This window comes from Mesoplodon mirus (assembly GCF_964341445.2).
Source record: "Mesoplodon mirus genome assembly, chromosome: 15".
NCBI classification, from domain to species: Eukaryota; Metazoa; Chordata; class Mammalia; order Artiodactyla; family Ziphiidae; genus Mesoplodon; species Mesoplodon mirus.
Window position 1 is genome coordinate 78364510 of NC_138991.1, and position 21673 is coordinate 78386182.

The following is a 21673-nucleotide window of genomic DNA, read 5'->3' on the forward strand; positions in this document are numbered from 1 at the left end:
TGACACTCAACACGCACTGAAAAAACAAATTTGGGAGTTATTTAATTTAACAAGCAGATGAACTATTTATTTTCAAATGATGATTACCCGGGTCAATAAATGGGAGTTTTAACCATTCATTCTAGCCAAAGAAAGAAAATAAAATCTCAGATTCTTACCACTTTCAACAATTCCACTGAGTATAATCTAACCAATCACTCTTCCTATTCTCCGACCTCCTAGCTTACAGCACAAGCTTTCTGCACCTTGTTTTAAATGAGATATATAATTATTTCTTAAGCCTCTATCTAAAAAAAAAAAAAAAAAAAAAGGATGTCACTCTAAGAGGTATTTCAGAGCTCACCACAACTCCCCAAAAAGAGACAAGCAAAAAGCATTCAATTCTGCCATTAGCTTTCTAAAGAACATTCCTGAAGGCCCTTAGAAAACCACACACATTTCTAAAATGATTGTCAACCTTGTAGTCACTATCTTTCCTTTCGTTCCCATTCCACTCACTCAAGTTTATTCTGATTTGTAAAATCTCTATACACTTAAAAATATTCTGGGATTCTATATATGTATCTTATGTCACGTGGGAAAAAATATATGATTGATTTTGCAACTTGGTGACCCTCCATGAGATATACTCCTGTTAAAGAAGAAAAAAGATGAAAGGCAAAGTATTATTCTTCAGTACGTTTGTGTGCTATCGGTGCACAGTTTACGTGCAAAGTTGCCGATGCCAGTCATCTATGGCAGTCTAACCCACCTAGCTTGTCACCAAGGCTGAAAGACCATCATTTCTGGTCCTCCTTCTTTCCAGCTGCTGAGTGAAGTTCTTTTCTTACCCTGCCACTGCACATGCTTGAAAGTTGATTCATACCCTCCAAATGCCTAGACCTAAAAGCTTTTTCTTGATATTCCTTTATATCTCTAAACACATGGAAACTCCTTGGTTATCTCAAAAAATTCCTTCTGCCTTTGGCTTTCAGATGAGTGTCCTCCTCGGTCGCATCTTTTCTCCCTCTTTCCTATCTCCTCACAGGATACTCTTTCCACCCACCCTGAAGGCAGACACCCTCTAAGGTTTTTACCTTCTCATTCATTCATTCATTCCACAAATGTTCTCTTTGCTAGACACTCTTCTAGCTGCTGGGGAGACAGAAATGGGGGAAAATAACAGTCCAAATCTCTTCTCTCATAGAGTTTATGCCGTGCTGAAGAGAGATAGACAATAATAAAAAAGTACAGAATAAAACAAGTGCCAAGAAGAAACACAAACCAGAGTAAGAGAAGTTAAAATTTTAGGCATGGTGGTTAGCAAGAGACCTCCTTGAGGAGATGACGTGCAAGCAGATCTGGCTTCCTCAGCGGGATCATTCATTCTGTGAAAGACACCATAAATTCCAAAGACAAGCCCAGAGTCTCAACTTCCCTCTCAAGCTCCAGGCCCATATATCCAACTGATTGTCTTGCCTACAAACACCTCTATGCCAACGTAGGAGTCAAAATCAACCCCATGCTGTCTACATGTCCAATGTTCCATGCATGACATTCTTATAATCTCTTATTGGCCTTGTAATTCCAAGTCCAGGAGGCTCAAAACAAGGACGTACTGTATAACACAGGGACCTCTGCTCAATATTATGTAACAACCTAAATGGGAAAAGAATTTGAAAAAGAATAGATACATGTATATGTATAACTGAATCACTTTGCTGGACACCTGAAACTAACACACATTGTTAATCAACTACACTCCAATATAAAATTAAAAGTTTCAAAAAAAAAAACTCCAGTTACTTTGATGCCTCTTTCACTGCATCCATCCCATTCAATCAACATCAAGAATCTCAAGGATTCTCTCTTTGAGAGTAGTCTCTGGCACCTGACTCCTTTGATCCACTCTAGCTCTGTTTCTCTAATCGCCATGCCCTTCAAATTAGTAGCTTCACCTACAGGGCCTCCCTCCTCCAATCCATCCCACATCCTACTGTAACACTCCACTGCCAATGCCTTATGTGGCTCTCTCCACTACAGTAAGTCCAATTTTGGGGTTTTCTTTTTCATTTATAATTACACCACTCTCCCTAATATACTCTGTCTACTTGTTAAATCAGATCACTTGCTGCTCACAAATCCAGTCCTAGATTTTCCCTCCTGAAGGTACCTCATTCATGACACTCTCCTCGATCTAACAGATATGACACCTCTTCCTCTACTTCTTTTGAACTCTGCTTTTCCTATTTTATCATATTAAGAGTTTAATTATGAAGTTTTTCATAAAACACAAAAAGAATATATGGAACATATAATTTATGAAGCATATTAATAGAACAAATGTCCACTAATCCACCAAACAACTAGAAAAATCCAACACTACTTACTAATACCGTTGAAACTCCCTAGGTCTTCTCTCCCAAAGGAAACCACTACCCTGAATTATTTTCCAATAACTCCCTGTTCTCTTTTATAGTTTTACCATATGTGCATGTATAATGAAATAGTGTCTGGTTTTGCAAAGTTATATTAATGGTGGCAACACTGACTGTAGTCCTTTGCGAACTGTATTTTTAACTTAGTGTTATGATTTTAAGGTTTATTCATATGGATGTGTGTCTTTGTAATCCATGCATTTCCACTGCCACACAGTATTCTCCTGCTGATGGACCTTAGAATGGCTTCCATTTTTTGTTGTTAAGAAAAAGCCATGCTGTACATGTTCCTGTGTGTGTCACCCCAGGGCACATGTATGTAGTCAGGACTAGGATTTCTGGGTTGTGGGGCATGCACGTGTTCCACTTCTCATGAATATTTTTCCAAAATGATTATACCTACTTAAAAACAGCAATGTCTAAAATATTTATTTCATATTTTCTACCTAGTGATTCTAATATCTAAGGTCTTTGGTAGTCTGCTTAAAGTTTCTATTGACATACTTTCCCTCATGGTAACTCTACTTCATGTGTGTTTCATTTTAATTTAAGCTTTTATTTTGAATTCATAGTTGAGCACTTCTTTGAGATCTGAGTTGAAAGAGTATTGCTTCAGGAAGGATTTTCATTTACTTCTGTCAAGCCTCTGGGAGCTTCATATAACTAGGACAATCTTAAACGAAGATTCTCACCTATTCATTTGAAAATGTGATTTTGCCATTAATATTTTGTCCAGCATTGTTAGATTATTTGCAGTCAAAGGTTCCAGGATCTCCATCTGATGAAACTGCCAGGAATGGAAGTCCCCTATATTTCCTGAACTTTAGTATGAAACTTATTGCATCTTACTTTTTATTTACTGTACATTTGCCTTTTTTCTTCTCCTAGATTGCAAGTTCCTTGACAGTAAGGTTGATATGGTGTATTTATCTGTGTATCTGTCACAGTAGCCAGCAAAGTACATTCATGACTTTCATAAATATTTATTAAATGAAAACACGTTAAAAATTCTGAAAGGGCTTCCCTGGTGGCGCAGTGGTTGAGAGTCCGCCTGCCGATGCAGGGGACACGGGTTCATGCCCCGGTCCGGTAAGATCCCACATGCCGCGGAGTGGCTAGGCCCGTGAGCCATGGCCACTGAGCCTCCGCGTCCCGAGCCTGTGCTCCACAATAGGAGAGGCCACGGCAGTGAGAGGCCCGCGTACCACAAAAAAAAAAAAAAAAAAAAAAATTCTGAAAGTATTTATAAAACCCTAAGGCCCAAGAATTAGTGATAAATAATGCTCTGGGATGCCTAATTTATTGTTTTCCTTATTTTGCAATTTGGACATGTGAGTACAACACACTATATATCACAATGTTTATGATAATGAAAGAGAAACATCTTTGATTTTTTGAATTGGTTTAAAAAAATAAGTTCTCTCAGGAAAAAGATTTTAGTGTTTGAAAAAAAGAAATGTGCACGAAGAATAGGAGAAAAGTGTTAGAAAAATCCAAAAATGCACTACTGGTAAAGAGACCAGTATATATATTAAGTTTTCTAAATTATAAAGAAACTCATGAAACATAATATATGACCTCAGATAAGAAGTTAAAATGTGTAATGACAATGTACTTTTGTTCCTCCTATCAAAGCTAATGCTTATGAATTATCAGGGTTTTAACTAAGAATTTGGTCATTAAAAGAAAATATTTATCAAACGTAATTTCTCAAGTTGGCAGAAAACCACAAGAGTGGACTCCCTTCAATCTCAATTTTTAATGGCATTCTGCATTTGACAGTAAACCTATGATGTCAGAAAGAGTGTAAGCATTCCCCAAAGGGATAAAATAAAAGAACATAGAGCAAAAGCTCCTTATTTTAATCCTAATACTATATACCACATAGAATTTTTCAATAATAGTCGCATAGACTGTAGGTTGATGATACCAACAAGTTAGCTTAGAAATTCAAAGAGAAGAAAAGGGAAATTTGATTTTTACAGATAACATTTTATCAACCATTATATTTAGTAGAGAGCCAAATCAACTTAAAAAAGTACTATGACATTACTTGTTGAGAACTGGGCAGGAAGCTATAATGCCACCCTGAAGTTCACATACCACACATGTAGCCACAGTTTGCATTAAAAAAGAATAATTCATGAAACCAAGTTTGTTCAAAAATAACCATGAATAGGAAAAGTCACATCTGAGTCATTGTAAGAGCTTTTATATGTGTGTGTCTGTGTGTGTGTGTGTGTAATTTAAAAAGCACAACTAAAAAGAAAATCTATTTATTTCTTTTCCTTACTTAACTAAGCATTCAGTCTATAATCAGCTGGTTAGCATGAAGTATTATTAAGGAACTATTTTTACAGTACCCATTTTTATGGATTTTGTACATTACATGAACAGTGGTTTTTTTTTTTAAAAAAATGCACAAATCGGTTATTCTGTTTTATGCTTCCTACATTAAGTCAAACCAAAGCTCTGGATCTTGGCATAATGGTAATACAAGTGGAAACAAAAACATTTTAATCTTCAAAATGTCTTTCAATTTTACTCTATCACATCAAAGCCTCATTTATCAAAAATAGATTTTTAAAAGAACCCTACATTTAAGATAATTTCAGAGTTTGTTTCAAACTACAAAAAAAAACTGGAAAAATCTTTATTTTAATAAGTTGCTGACTACTTTAGAAAAAATACATAAAAACAAATTATTTAATCACAGTGTAAAATTACTTTTTAAAAAATCCCTCATTATTGCAGAAGGTCACAGATATCAAACATAACACCACTCAAAAAGACAGGGTTTTTAAAAAATTCTGTACAAATGGTTATTGCTGTGTCATTTTAGAATATTTTATTTAAGGTAATTTTGCCATTAATAAAAGTTAAATGTCAATTAAAAGAAAATCACCCAAACAGTACAACAGAAAAATGGTCTAAAACTATTAGCAGATAACTCACAGATTAATATAAAAGGCCAAGTTATATTTGAAAATTTACTCATCAGAAAAAGACAAATTAAAACTGGAAACCACTTTTTTTAATCCTTGATTATAGAAAAAAACTTTTAATGTGATAATAACCATTGGAAAAAGACTGTGGAGGAGACTTCTGGTTTCTGGTCCAGCATGTAATGACTACTTCAGAGGTCACCGCTCTATCCTAACAAGTAAAAAGCTGAACAAACTGAAAAATCAACAACTCTTCTTAGATCCGTCAGAAAAGTGAGATCACAAGGTAAACAACTTCCCCTACAATTGGAGAGACAGACAGTCATATACAGAGAATCACAGCACTAGAGCAGAGCCTCATGAGCAGAAACCTCCACAGGAACCAGTGCCTGGGCAAGAAAACCAGAACTGTGACTGAAGAACCACCGGAGTCTTGGAATAAGTCTGTCCTGATTATTAATATAAAATGTTTCTAAGTATATACTGCAGTGAGAATCTCTAGATATATTATTTATGCAAATCTTTTTTTTTTTAAAGAAAAAACAAAGGAAGCAAGAAAGGAAGAGTATCGTGATGCCTTTCCACAAAACCAAGGAAGTGGTGGCTAGCTTAACACAGCCATCACCAGAAAGGATTTCGACCAAATCACCTCAATAGAAACTTGCTATCCACCTTTAATAGCTTTAATTTATACTTTCAACTAAGGACTAAATTGCTTTACAACTGTACTTTCACAAACCAGGGACCAAATAGAATTTTGGAGCTAGAAAGGACTTTGGGGACCATCGAGTTAGGCCCCCTCGTTTTACACACGAGGAAACTGAGAACAAAGAGGCTTGTCCTAAAACCAACAACTAATTTCATCGCTGTTAAAACACGGAAGAACCAGACGTTGCTTCTCATCCAGGTCCCTAGTAAATTCAATTTATTTCATTCTAACCATTTTGTAAATATCATCCATGCTTCTTGATAGTTCCCAAGTGGTCCCAGAAATTTTTGATTTTCCAATCCCAAATCACCTGATTAAAAAGAACCACATATTTACAGGTGTAATACGGTAAAGAATTCATAAAATTTAGCATGGTGGAGGAATTTAGAAACTGTCTCTTGTCTAACTTTTTTTTTTCCTAAGAAAACAAAACAGAACTTAAGTAACTTGATAGATTCAGTGAGTCAGACACAGAGTTAAGAGTGGAACCCAGCTGTCTTAACTCCCAGAACACTGTTTTTCTGTATTCCACATTTTATTTTGCTTAAAAAGGGGGGCGGGCAGTGTGACCTTGCGGAATGAACACTCACTGACTAACCAGGTGACTTTGGACAAGTCACTGAACTATTGCAAAATAAGTTTCTTCAACGATTTAGTGAGCAGGGTTGATGAGCTCTGAAATTTCTGATTCCTTTCCAAGAGTCTGGAATTATTATTATTATTGTTATTATTTTTGCGGTACGCGGGCCTCTCACTGTTGTGGCCTCTCCCATTGCAGAGCACAGGCTCCGGATGCACAGGCTCAGCGGCCATGGCTCACAGGCCCAGCCACTCCGCAGCATGTGGGATCTTCCCGGACCGGGGCACGAACCCACGTCCCCTGCATCGGCAGGCAGACTCCCAACCACTGCACCACCAGGGAAGCCCTGGAATTTTTAAGATGAGTGTTCAATATGCATTAGGTCATGGGATCCAGTGGAAAAATGAAGTACTACAGCCCAACTCTCTGAGGAGTTTCAAGAGTTATACAAAGAGGACAACAAAGCATCAGAAGAGAAAGGAGTGGAGCTCAGGAACTCCTCAGCATGGACCCAAATCTGGAGATGCACAACTAGCTAGTGAATCTGTGGTTTCAGACACAGTAAAGAGTTCAGGTCACTCTCAACAAGGAGAAAATTACCATGTGCCGTTATCACACACCCATCGCAGGGCTCCCAGGAAGTGAACTTCTCCTGAGCGTTGAGTTTTCACCTCTGGCGAAAACTGGTATAGGTGGGCAACTAATAGCAAATTACATAAATTACACAGGCTGTTCAGGCCAAGAATTGGGTTTCCCTTAAAAACAGCAAAACAGCATTCCACGATGGTAATTGTTAAAACGAAAGAACAAGGAGACCCAAGTCTGATTCTGATATATTTGAAGATGTAGTAACATGAACATCATCAACCTTTTTCTGAAAAATCACCAAAGGCGGACCTCAAAGTCCATTCCTAACGCATTCCTCAGCTCACAATTTGCCATCAGGTGATTCTTACCAGCATGCATGTAGTTCATACCGTTATTTATGTTTTCATGACCTCAGGTCAAATAACTGGAAGAAAGCACCTGTATAAAATCTCTTCATACTAAAATTTTTTTCTAGTTATTCACTCTGTTCTTCCTTCAGATAAATCCAGTTGTTTCTTGCCTATAATCTGTTTTTCTTTCTCTCTCTACCCTAAAAATCTTTCCTAAGAGGGCATGATACGTATTAAAGGCCTAAGCAACAATGTTTATAAATCTGAGGAAGTAATTCAGTTTTTTTAAATACATTTATGTATTTATTTATATTTTTAATTTTTGGATGCATTGGGTCTTTGCTGCTGCACGCGGGCTTTCTCTAGTTGTGGCAAGTGGGGCCTACTCTTTGTTGTGGTGTGCAGGCTTCTCATTGTAGTGGCTTCTCTTGTTGAGGAGCACAGGCTCTAGGGGCATGGGCTTCAGCAGTTGTGGCTTGCGGGCTCTAGAGCACAGGCTCAGTAGTTGTGGTGCACGGGCTTAGTTGCTCTGCGGCATGTGGGATCTTCCCGGACCAGGGTTCAAACCTGTGTCCCCTGCATTGGCAGGCAGATTCTTAACCACTGCGCCACCAGGGAAGTCCAGTAATTCAGTTTTATTCCCATCCCTGGAATGCCCCATCTATCCCATCAGTTGCATGCTTATATTATAAAACTTATATTTTATCCTTTAGTGGATTTTCATAAATTCTAAGTAGAGACAGCTTTGAGATGAAAAGTGTTTTAAACAGGTAAAGCCTAAATTTTGGCAAATAGTCTGGCGCAACCCTTGCTTAGCCAGGTCCCCACCAGTATCCTAAAGGTAGGGCTGGAGTAGGGGTGTGACTGGACACCTTGACATTTTTGGGAAAACTAGAAGAAAAGCATTGATTCCTGGTATGGGTTTCTGTTCCTCTTCCCAAGCTGGTGAGGGTGGAAGAAAAAGAGGAGCTGGTGACAAAGCCCTAGATTCAGAGGATCCAAGAACAGATGAGGCTTAAAGGAACAGGAAGCCAGGTAGGGATGTTGCCCATTGCCATGCCACCTTCAGGCCGGTAAGGCTCTCTAGGAATAGAGTGGAAAAGTAGCCTGATATGCTTGGGCCAAGAGGACTTGACAATCCCCTTATCATTCTATGTTTTCAGACCACCTGACCCCATTACCACTAGCATCTGCTGTCAGTGGATGCTATGTGTACCACAGAAGCCAGAGGTTACAACAAGACCACAGACACCTAGTGAATTCATCAGGGAGAGAGGCCAGTGACCCATGGGGAGGTGGAGGGTGAGCCCCATCCCAGCACAAGCCAACAGAGGGAAGAGGGCGGCCATGAGCCAGATGGTCCCTCCACAGTGACACAGAAAGTCCCTGGAATCCAGATGCCACCCAATGAAGATGAAATGGCAGCAAAACAAATATAAAGTGCCATGTAAAAAGAGACCAGGCTTACATGGAGAGGACTAACAGAATGAGGGCAAGGAGTCAGGCATTAAACCAAGTTAGAGAACATTAAAAGAGTTACAATAGGCACCCTTCCTGAACTGTCCACCATGGGCTGGGGAGAAGAGTCAATGTAGGTGTGGGACATCTGGTAAAGTCTGCCCCAGACACAGGCCCAGGACGCAGCCCTGCTGTGACCTGGCAGGCTGGGCCCTGTCGACATGGAAACCAGAGGTCCCCAGTGGTTACACACAGGTGCCCATCAGGACTCCCTGGGCCGGGCCCTGCACAGCCTGCACACAGCCCTTGTGGCCCAGGTGGTCACACACTGAGCAGTCGCCCCCTCTGCAGGGGCCCTGTGGCCTGTGTGTCCTGCAGTCCTGTGTCCTCTGCATGCCCCCTTGATGCTGGGCTCCCACGGCATACCCAGCCACCAGGTGCTGATTATCTGTTCCCCATCTACACCGCACTCCGGAGGGTGGCCTATTGTTTGCCCAGCAACTCCAGACCAGTCCCAGCCAGGCCAAACCAGTGAACTTCTCTGCTACCTGCTGAACCACACCTTCTCCAATAAGGTCTGAGCCCCTCCCAAGCATGTCCTTCCCTGGACACTCTCAGATCTAGGGCACCACAGACAGTTTCCTTACAGCCTCCACTCTTTCATCATAGTTAACAATTCCTTATATTAAACTCCTCCTGATTAACCTAATGTATGGTTTCTACCTCCTGACTGGACCCAGAGGGCTACATACTCGCCTAGCAGCAAAATCTATCAATATTTCTACTTTCTCCATGGACCCCTCCCTCAGAGTCACCATTTCCTCTCCATGGCCTGGACCATTCCCAGCCCCTAAGGTCGGTCTCCTATAGAGATGGTCTTGGACAACCTGAGATCTACTTTATAAACCCTCCCCTAAAACATTTTATTGATCAACTTAAGAATACATAAGGGTTCTCTCCTTTCTATCAGATCGAACATGAACTCCTACACGGAGATTTTAAGGCCCTCGGGACCTGGCCTCACCTGGCCGATCCAGCCCCACTGCACATCAGGAACACTTCCCTCCAGGTAAGAGTCATGCAGGTGTCGAGCCCTCACCACACCTAACCCCACTGTCATGTCTGTGCTCACGCTCCTTTCTTCCCCACCTTTCCCGGCCTCCTGGGGCCAGTTCTAGAAGTTCTTCATCCATGAATCCTTTTCGGGTGATTTCTTCCTACGTTTTCGTCTGTGTTGTCCTCACCACATAATTAGCACCTTATATTATCCTGTCTTGATTCTCTACGTGGAGACATCCCCCAGATTAACCCTGTGATACTCTTCCCCTCATTTATGTGTTCATGGCTTATTACACTAACTTGTTTTTTTGGGTTTGTTTTTTTTTTGTTTTTTATGGGATAGGGTTGCTGGGAGGAGTTAGCGGAGGCGTCTTTTATTTTTTTAATTCAATTTTATTTATTTATTCATTCATTCATTTATTTTATTTTTTGGCCATGCTGTGTGGCATGTGGGATCTTAGTTCCCCAAACAGGGATCGAACCCATGCTACCTGCCTTGGGAGCGTGGAGTCTTAACCACTGGACCGCCAGGGAAGTCCCCCTTATTTTTAACTACATTTTATATTTTTTATACAACTTCACAAGCCTTTCCATAGTGGTAAGCTCAATGTTAAATGATGGGAAAAACCCGAGTCAAATAGTTTTAATCCACAGTAACAGTTATCTACAGGGCCATTGCAAGGCTACACAAAATCTTCCTGCAGATTAGAAAAAGCCATCCCTTCCTCCAACCAGATGCAGCCTCACATCAGGTTATATGGGTTTGGCAAATGAAGCCAGGCCAGATTTCAACTCAACCCTAGATAAGTGTGTGTGGCAGCACTGGATTCATGAATACAACACTAACTTTTTTTAAAAAAGAGTCAAATTGTATTACAGAAAAACTTTTAAATGAGGTTGCCCCTTGAATTTTGTTTTAGTAGAATTTTATTCTACTGTGTATGACTCTAATCCTGGACAGTGTCTCACAACTTGGGCATTACATTGGCTATGTGGAAAATTTCATGCAGTAGTAGCTATTTTGATGGAATTTCTTTTCACAGCCAATGTTAATTTAGGGTCTAAGTCCATGCTAAACCCTGGACCTAGGTCTAGCAATACAAACGTGGCACCTGACTCATGAAGCTTACAGCTCAGAGGAACAACCTCTATTTACAAGGAAGTAATTTTCTTAATGTTATACTTACTGATAAACTTGTTTTGCATAGTTTCCAGCAGAGCTTGGTGGGCATCTTCAGCTTGTAAAGCGTGTGAACATTCTCTAGCCAGTATGGTGCGCACAAGATGCTCTCCACATCCTAGAAAGCCAAGGAAACCAAGAACGGTTGAGGAAAGGCAGTACTAAATATCCTTCTTGTCTTACTAGCATTAAAACACCCTTATGCACCACTGAAGAAGTAGTTATGTTGGAGAATAATTCAGTGAGGGATGAAATGATTTCTACGAGCAATCTGGTAATTTTAGTAAAGAGATTGGACAGAAACTAAAGAAACACATGTCTAATCTTAAAAGGAAACAAAGAAAAATAAAAGGAAACCCCTTTTTCATAGGAATTATTCACATAATACAGGAATTTATTCTCTACCTAGGGTTCTGTTTCATTTCCATTGCTGGATAACCACAAAAAACTGTTTTATAATTTCTATACAGTAGGTCCTTGTTGGTTATTTATTTTATATATGGTAGTGAATATATTTTAATCAAAAGTTCTTAAATTCATGAAACTTAAACCAACACAAACTGATAGAACACACATTTTCTGTTTGGCTAGTATGTACTGTGACAGACATTAGGCACTAACAACAAATCTCCCTTAAAAATGTTATCTCTAATTGTTAAATCATGTTGGTGACATTCATTTCAGAAATTTTCTCTGCATATGTACACCTCTCCTCCTTTCCCCCCACTTCCTCTGCCCCCCATATACACATGCATGTATGTATACACACATATATGTATATTATGTATACACATACATTATACACTCATTGCCAAAATACAAACTGTTCAAAACTTGTGAAAGTTTTTTTTTTTTAAATCACCTATGTTTTGTCAGAAATAACTTCCCTGTATTTTTTGGTAAAGTAAATGTAAATCTCCTTCAAGATCTTTGTGAGTATCTACACTTAGATCTTCATCTAGGTATGCAATTTAATGTATTACTTTGTGGGCAGGATTATGGTGATCCCTATTTTGTTAAATGTTTACAATATTATTTTTATAATCACGGGAAAAATTAAAATAAAGCTAATAGAAAAGAAACCATTTTCAACACTTACTATGTAGAGACACTGTGTAAGCTCAGGAAACTCCATAAATTTTAATTCCCTTTGTGTACGTATTTGATGTTGAACAGTGAAATGTTATACTTTAGAACAATAATAATTGTTAGGAAACTGGCATATTATGAGCTAAATGGGTGTTCAGAAGGTTATGTACACATGCCTCAAGGCAAACAGCTAAACCACATGAAGTTAACATTACAGCAAAAATACACAGTATGTGTCAGAAAGACTTTTTCCTCTGTAGTTATACAGGAATATATAGGGTTCTCCAATGCTTGATTTTTTTCCAAGAAATTTAAAATTATGACTTCTATTCTGACATATATCACCTTTAACATAAGAGCCTTGATACCAAAAGCTTGTTCTGTAGGTTCCAGTCAAAGAAAAGTTTGATTTTATGGCTTTATCCACAAAATTCCAAGGTTTCTTAGAATATGCTGCCATATAGCTAAAGTGTGATTCAGAGGCAAACAGTTCCATTCTTTATTCACAGATATTAGAAATTAAGTCTTTCAATACATCTTCCTTTTGTCCTTAATCATGCAAGCAAGAGTGTATTTATATTGTCAGATCTTAGCAGAAGACAAGGATTATACAAAGAATGAAGACCTAACTACAAACCTAGAGGGAAAGTGATAAATACCAAATTCTAAAAGAACTTACAAAAGTACACAATTATTTATCATCAATAAGAATGACTAAATAGACTGAAACACACAGTGAATTCATAGCTTATGTTTTAAAAACACCTTTGGAAGATGCTATGGAACCAATTCACTATTCTGAAAATGGATAAATGAAAGAAAACAATCAAGCATTTCTCTGTCCTTCCTATAGGAACTGTGTAGCAGGTTAACCAGAAGGTTTATGAAGGAAAATTTTCTCCATAGTAGTATCCCAGTTAATAAATGAAGAAGAAATTAACAAAATTAGAATATAACCATTTGTAACCTATAATTTAATAATTGCTATAGGCAACAATCGTCAATGGCTGCTAATATCACAAAAAGATACAAACAGATATTACACGTCCCTTGATAAAACTACACCTTTGTAGTCTTGCCCCACACCAAAAAAATTACACCCCAATCTGATCAAGCCTCTAAATTCAATTATTAATTTCTAGAAATAAAGAACATCTGCAAAAAATCTACAGTTAACTTCATACTTAATGGTGAAACACTGAATTATTTCTCCCTAAGACCAGGAACAAGGCAATGATGTCTGCTTTTATCGCTTTTATTCAACAATATACTGGAGGCTTGAGCCATTGCACTAAGTCAAGAAAATGAAGTAGAAGGCATAAAGATCAGAAAGAAAAAGGCAAAAGTGCTCCTATTTGCAGATGATATAATTGTTTATGTAGAAATCCCAAAGGAATCTACAAAACCACCACTAGAGGTATCTCTCCAGATTCTTCCTGTTTGGTTAGGAGTCTAGGGCAAAGGTTGGAAGCAGATTCCTGCCTGGTACTTATCAGTCCCCAAAATATGAACTTTATTTTCATTTCCTTCCCCATCTGTTCACACAACAGATTGTTAATGAGCACCTACTTGGTGCTAGAACCAGAGGACACAGTAGTTGGCAGAGGTGCTGCTACATTTTGTCAGATCTCCCCAGAGGTGTTGGACCCCTGGTTGGCTACTGAACACTCAGTTAACTGCCATTCTGGCCAGTCCAGATGCCAGTGCCTTGACTGTGTGCTCTACAGACCAACCTTGAGGATTTAGCTGAGAACCCTGGACTCATCAGAAACCCTGGACATTCCCACAGCCTGCTGAGAGCCAACCTCCATGGCCATGTCTCTCCCTCGAATCCCAAACCTTAGCCCAGTCCCAGCTCACTCTTTCCTAGTGTGTTTCCTGTTACTGAGACTCCAGTATGCCCCATACCCAGACATCAGAATTATAATACATTTCCTTGGCATCTCAAAGTCCACAACAGAATCACATGTCTTGATCTGGTAGGTAACAAGCAGTGGTGGTTTGGTGGTGGATGTGACCTTACTCCAACATACTTGAACCAAGAGGATGCGGTCCATTTTCATGGGACTCTAAAGGAGGCTTGTGACGAACATGGTGCAGATCTCTACCCAACATTTTAAAAATGATGTGATGATGACTTTTTTATAGCCCATCGTGGGGAGCGGAGGGGTATTGGGGGTATCTTTTTTGATGACCTTGACTCTCCCTCCAAGGAGGAGGTGTTTCACTTTGTGCGGAGCTGTGCCCAGGCTTGCTGTCATTTCTTCTTACATTCCCCCTGTGAAAAAGCACTGTGATGACTCTTCACCCACAAGGAGAAGTTGTGGCAGCAGCTCCGGAGAGGATGGCATGTAGAATTTAACCTGCTGTACAATTGGGGTACAAAGTTTAGCCTCTTCACTCCAGGATCCAGGATTGAAAACATCTTGAAAACAGCTTGATGTCTTTACCTCTAACTGCCTGATGGCAGTACACGCATTCACCCTCAGAGAACTCCACAGCTAAAATTCTGCAAGTTCTGTGCCATACAAGGGTGCATTGATGCAGGCAGAGCAGCCTTCTTGGGGATACACAATGCGTACCCCTGCTCCACTGGCCAGCACCACTGCCACTGTGTGGCACTTAGTCACCTGTGTCTTACAGCTCCAGTCTTCTCCACAGTGGAGTCTGCCTCCTTGGCAGGTGGTGAAATGTGTTTTAAGCACCACAAGCTTCTGTCGGATGCTATCTGTGGTCGGTGGTGGGATGGCAACTTGTCAGAGTCAACTGGTCGATGTAAACTCATTTATACTTTTAGAATCATTTTATATGACTAGTTTACAAACAATGACGTTAAGTTTCCAAGAATTGGTTGAGGGGATCTAAATATTATAATATATTATAATTTGTACCCGGAAACTTCTCGTGCTATTTTTGTTTCATATGTTTTTTAAAGGACTAGGTTCTGCCACAAAAATCTGTCATGGGATACATTTTATTTTCATTAATTCAATGAGGTTGAGACTAACTAGTAATTTTAGAAAGCAACTGGAAATGAAGGTAAAAATTTTACTTTGTCATTACTGAAGTTTATTTTTTCATACCTTTATATATCTTTCTCTAGAGACCATAAAAATCATAATTTTACATAATGTAAAATATTCATTTTTATAATGATATTTAGGAACATTTGAAATTTTCTTAACCTCTGCATGTATTACAATCCAGTGATTACCTACAGTTAACCCTAAGGTGACATCACTGCTATTTAAATAAGGGATATGTAAGTTGTAATTTTGATTTTTATAGAAATATAGTTTGTTGATGTTGAGATTCTCTGCACTTTTGAATGTGAAAGCTTACACACTTGGATTCTGATATTTAAAAATTTCTATTCCAGACATTTCTATATGGAGGTTTAGACTAAGAACAACCCTGGGAATGTTGTGATTTTAGGAAATGTTTCTCACTTGGGAAATGAGGAACATTTTCCTTCCTTAATTAAAGCAGACCTAACTAGTGTAAGAAGCATGTAGGCAGTTTATAAATATATTTCCTTGAAGATGGACTAATTGAAATCATCCTCTTTTAAAATTAGAGATTTTGTAACTCTTACCTTTGCTCTAAAGAGAAAATCACAACAGAGTTCTCAATAAGACTTCTTTGTTCATATATAATATGAATGCATTTTATTCATAATATATTGAAGTTTGTAAGGAACAGTATCTTCCTACATGTTAGTAAGCATTATCTTGGAATATGTTGAATGTATGATAGTGTGTGACTCTTCAGAGGTGGAAAATGTATGAGTTCAACTATCTTACAACAGGTGTGCTGATAAATTTTATTATGAAATATGACTAAGAAATGTTTGTATTTTTCATTTTTCCAGGGTAATTGACATAGGAAGGATAAATATTTCTTACTACTAAAACCACAGTTCCTCATTCCTAGGTACTTTATCCGAGAAAAATATGTTTTGCACTTGAATTCTCATAGCAGCTTTATTCTCAATAGCCAAAATTTACAAACACAAATGCCCATCAGCAGGTGAATGGATAAACAAGTTATAATATATTCATATGTTAAAATAGTACTCAGCAATGAAAAGGAAAATCTACTGATAAACACAACAACATGGGTGAATATCAGAAAATCATTATGCTGAGTGAAAGAAGCCAGACACAGAACAACACTCACTCTATAACTACATTACATGAAAACCTAGAGAAGCCAAAACTCTAACAGGAGAAAGCAGATCAGTAACTGCTAGGGTCTGGGGCTGGGGAATTGATTGTGAAAGGGAATAAAAGAATGTCTTGAGGTGATGGAAATGTTCTATGTATTGATAGTGGCAGTGGTTACCAGACTGTATACAAAAAAACCCATGTTATCAGGAAAAAAATTATAATACATTTCCTGTCTTGTGTGGATCAACTTTTCACAACCCACATTAAAGATGAATTCACAATAAAAAATGACAAAACAGGGCTTCCCTGGTGGCGCAGTGGTTGAGAGTCCGCCTGCTGATGCAGGGGACACGAGTTCGTGCCCCAGTCCGGGGAAGATCCCACATGCCGCGGAGCGGCTGGGCCCGTAAGCCATGGCCGCTGAGCCTGCACGTCCGGAGCCTGTGCTCCGCAACGGGAGAGGCCACAACAGTGCGAGGCCCGCATACCAAAAAAAAAAAAAAGACAAAACACACACACACACACACTTATAAGACAGAACGGGCATATGCAGAAAACAGAGGGATTACCAAACCAAGAAGTGGTGGTAATAGAACAGAGACTGACAAACATTTTCTGTAAAAAAAAAAAAAAAGAAAAGAAAGAAAAAAGATAAGTAAACAGTTTAGGCTTTGCAGGCTACATATGATCTCTGTCAAACATCCTTTTATTTTTGTAAGAACCCTTTAAAAAATTAAAAATCATTCTTAGTTCATTGGGCATGCAAATATAGGCCATGGGTCAGATTTGGCTCACAGATCATAGTTAGACCAGGCTTGTAATAGAACAATCTGTAGTACAAAGATAAAAGGGGAAATCATCATTTTAAAAAACAGGGCAATCTGGGAGCCAGGGGTTGGGAGGGGTATACAGATTTTTCAAGGAATCAAATAAAAGTTTTCAAATTAAGCAGCTGCACAGCACAGGGAGATCAGCTCTGTGCTCTGTGTCCCCCTAGAGGGGTGGGATAGGGAGGGTGGGAGGGAGACACAAGACGGAGGGGATATGGGGATATGTGTATAGATATAGCTGGTTCACTTTTTTATACAGCAGAAATTAACACACCATGGTAAAGCAATTATACTCCAATAAAGATATTTTTTTAAAATTTGATTAACACTCAGTGCAAGAGGGAGAATTAGAATATATATCCATGGGAAAAAACTTAAAAGCAGTCTAGAATGATAAAGAGAAGGAAAATGAGGAGTTAAGAAACCTAAAGTATAAAATGAGAAGATCCAACATAGTAATAAGCATTTTGAAAGAGAAGAGAAAGAATGGGGAAGGGGGCACTAATCTTTGAAGAAATAATAAATACGTTTCCAGAATTTAAGCTATAAGGAAATCCTTACATTGAAGATGCATACAGAGTTCCAAAAAAAGTAAATAAAAACAAATCTATCCTTAGGTATACCATAGTGAAAAATGCCAGAAGAAAGACAAAGAGAAAATATTAAAAACGAATCACAATGGACTTAATTGATACTGATAGGACATTCCATCCAAAAACAGATTACACTTTCTTCTCAAGTGCTCATGGAACATTCTCCAGGATAGATCATATCTTGGGTCACAAATCAAGCCTTGGTAAATTTAAGAAAATTAAATCGTATCAAGTATCTTTTCAGACCACAATGCTATGAGACTAGATATCAATTACAGGGAAAAAATCTGTAAAAAAAATACTAACACATGGAGGCTAAACAATACACTACTAAATAACCAAGAGATCACTGAAGAAATCAAAGAGGAAATCAAAAAATACCTAGAAACAAATGACAATGAAAACACAACAACCCAAAACCTATGGGATGTAGCAAAAGCAGTTCTAAGACGGAAGTTTATAGCAATACAATCCTACCTCAAGAAACAAGAAAAATCTCAAATAAACAACCTAACCTTACACCTAAAGCAATCAGAGAAAGAAGAACAGACATACCCCAAAGTTAGCAGAAGGAAAGAAATCATAATATCAGATCAGAAGTAAATGAAAAAGAAATGAAGGAAACGATAGCAAAGATCAATAGAACTAAAAGCTGGTTCTTTGAGAAGATAAACAAAATTGATAAACCATTAGCCAGACTCATCAAGAAAAAAAAGAAGACTCAAATCAATAGAATGAGAAATGAAAAAGGAGAAGTAACAACTGACACTGCAGAAATACAAAAGATCATGAGAGATTACTACAAGCAACTCTATGCCAATAAAATGGACAACCTGGAAGAAATGGACAAATTCTTAGAAATGCACAACCTGCCAAGACTGAATCAGGAAGAAGTAGAAAATATGAATAGACCAATCACAAGCACTGAAATTGAGACTGTGATTAAAAATCTTCCAACAAACAAAGGCCCAGGGCTTCCCTGGTGGCGCAGTGGTTGGGAGTCCGCCTGCCGGTGCAGGGGACGCGGGTTCGTGCCCCGGTCCGGGAGGATCCCATATGCCGTGGAGCGGCTGGGCCCGTGAGCCGTGGCTGCTTAGCCTGCGCGTCCGGAGCCTGTGCTCCGCAGCGGGAGAGGCCACGACAGTGGGAGGCCCGCGTACCGCAAAAAAAAAAAAAAAAAAAAAAAAACAAAGGCCCAGAACCAGATGGCTTCACAGGCGAATTCTATCAAACATTTAGAAGAGCTAACACCTATCCCTCTCAAATTCTTCCAAAATATAGCAGAGGTAGAAATACTCCCGAACTCATTCTGCAAGGCCACCATCACCCTGATACCAGAACCAGACAAAAATGTCACAAAAAAAAGAAAACTACAGGCCAATATCATTGATGAACATAGATGCAATAATCCTCAACAAAATAATAGCAAACAGAATCCAACAGCACATTAAAAGAATCATACACCATGATCAAGTGGGATTTAACCCAGGAATGCAATGATTCTTCAATATACACAAATCAATCAATGTGGCACACCATTTTAACAAACTGAAGAAGAAAAACCATATGATCATCTAAATAGATGCAGAAAAAGCTTTTGACAAAATTCAACACCCATTTATGATAAAAACCCTCCAGAGAGTAGGCATAGAAGGAACTTACTTCAACATAATAAAGACCATGTATGACAAACACACAGCCAACATTGTTCTCAATGGTGAAAAACTGAAACCATTTTCTCTAAGATCAGGAACAAGACAAGCTTGTCCACTCTCACCACTATTATTCAACATGTTTTGGAAGTTTCAGCCACAGCAATCAGAGAAGAAAAGAAATAAAAGGAATCCAAATCGGAAAAGAAGAAGTAAAGCTATCACTGTTTGCAGATGACATGATACTATACATAAAGAATCCTAAAGATTCCACGAGAAAACTGCTAGAGCTAATCAATGAATTTTGTAAAGTAGCGGGATACAAAATTAATGCACAGAAATCTCTTGCATTCTTATACACTAATGATGAAAAATCTGAAAGAGAAATTAAGGAAACACTCCCTTTTACCATTGCAACAAAAAGAATAAAATACTTAGGAATAAACCTACCTAAGGAGACAAAAGACCTGTATGCAGAAAACTAGAAGACACTGATGAAAGAAAGTAAAGATGATACAAACAGATGGAGAGATATACTATGTTCTTGGATTGGAAGAATCAACATTGTGAAAATGACTATACTGCCCAAAGCAATCTACAGATTCAATGCAATCCCTGTCAAACTACCAATGGCATTTTTCACGGAACTAGAACAAAAAATTTCACAATTTGTATGGAAACACAGAAGACCCTGAATAGCCAAAGCAATCTTGAGAAAGAAAAACAGAGCTGGAGGAATCAGGCTCCTGAACTTCAGACTGTACTACAAATCTACATCAAGACAGTATGGTACTGGAACAAAAACAGAAATATAGATCAATGGAACAGGATAGAAAGCCCAGAGATAAATCCACGCACACATGGTCACTTGATTTTCAATAAAGGAGGCAAGAATATACAATGGAGAAAAGACAGACTCTTCAGTAAGTGGTGCTGGGAAAAGTGGACAGCTACACGTAAAAGAATGAAATTAGAACACTCCCTAACACCACACACAAAAATAAACTCAAAATGGATTAAAGAACTAAATGTAAGGCCAGACACTATCAAACTCTTAGAGGAAAACATAGGCAGAACACTCTATGACATAAATCACAGCAAGATCCTTTTTGACCCACCTCCTACAGAAATGGAAATAAAAACAAAAATAAACAAATGGGACCTAATGAAACTTAAAACCTTTTGCACAGCAAAGGAAAACATAAGCAAGATGAAAAGACATCCCTCAGAATGGGAGAAAATCTTTGCAAAAGAAGCAACTGACAAAGGATTAATCTCCAAAATTAACAAGCAGCTCATGCAGCTCAATATCAAAAAAACAAACAACCCAATCCAAAATTGGGCAGAAGACCTAAACAGACATTTCTCCAAAGAAGATATACAGATTGCCAACAAACACATGAAAGGATACTCAACATCACTAATCATTAGAGAAATGCAAATCAAAACTACAATGAGGTATCACCTCACACCAGTCAGAATGGCCATCATCAAAAAATCTACGAACTATACATGCAGGAGAGGGTGTGGAGAAAAGGGAACCCTCTTGCAATGTTGGTGGGAATGTAAATTGATACAGCCACTATGGACAACAGTATGGAGGTTCCTTAAAAAAAAAAATAGAACTACCATACGACCCAGCAATCCCACTACCGGGCATATACCCTGTGAAAACCATGATTCAAAAAGAGTCATGTACCACAATGTTCATTGCAGCTCTATTTACAATAGCTAAGTGTCCATCGACAGATGAATGGATAAAGAAGATGTGGCACAAATATACAATGGACTATTACTCAGCCATAAAAAGAAAGGAAACTGAGTTATTTGTAGTGAGGTGGATGGACCTAGAGTACGTCATACAGAGTGAAGTAAGTCAGAAAGAGAAAAATAAATATCGTATGCTAACACATATATATGGAATCAAAAAAAATGGTTCTGACAAACCTAGGGGCAGGACAGAATAAAGACGCAGACGTAGAGAATGGACTTGAGGACAAGGGGAGGGGGAAGTGTAAGCTGGGATGAAGTGAGAGATTGGCATGGACATATAT

The 21673-nt window shown here is 38.6% G+C and overlaps 1 protein-coding gene across 4 annotated transcripts in view; it reads right to left on the reverse strand.

Moving 5' to 3' along the window:
* The window catches only part of TASP1 (taspase 1), a 240470-nt gene that overhangs the window by 80330 nt on the left and 138467 nt on the right, over window positions 1–21673 (reverse strand). For all 4 annotated transcript variants that reach the window (XR_014296136.1, XM_082645896.1, XM_082645895.1 and 1 more), the window contains one exon: window positions 11294–11404. Coding sequence is in view for 3 of the 4 variants with exons in the window: in XM_082645896.1 (XP_082502022.1) it covers window positions 11294–11404 (111 nt within the window). In the remaining variant the exon portion in view is untranslated. The remainder of the gene's footprint in view (window positions 1–11293; window positions 11405–21673) is intronic.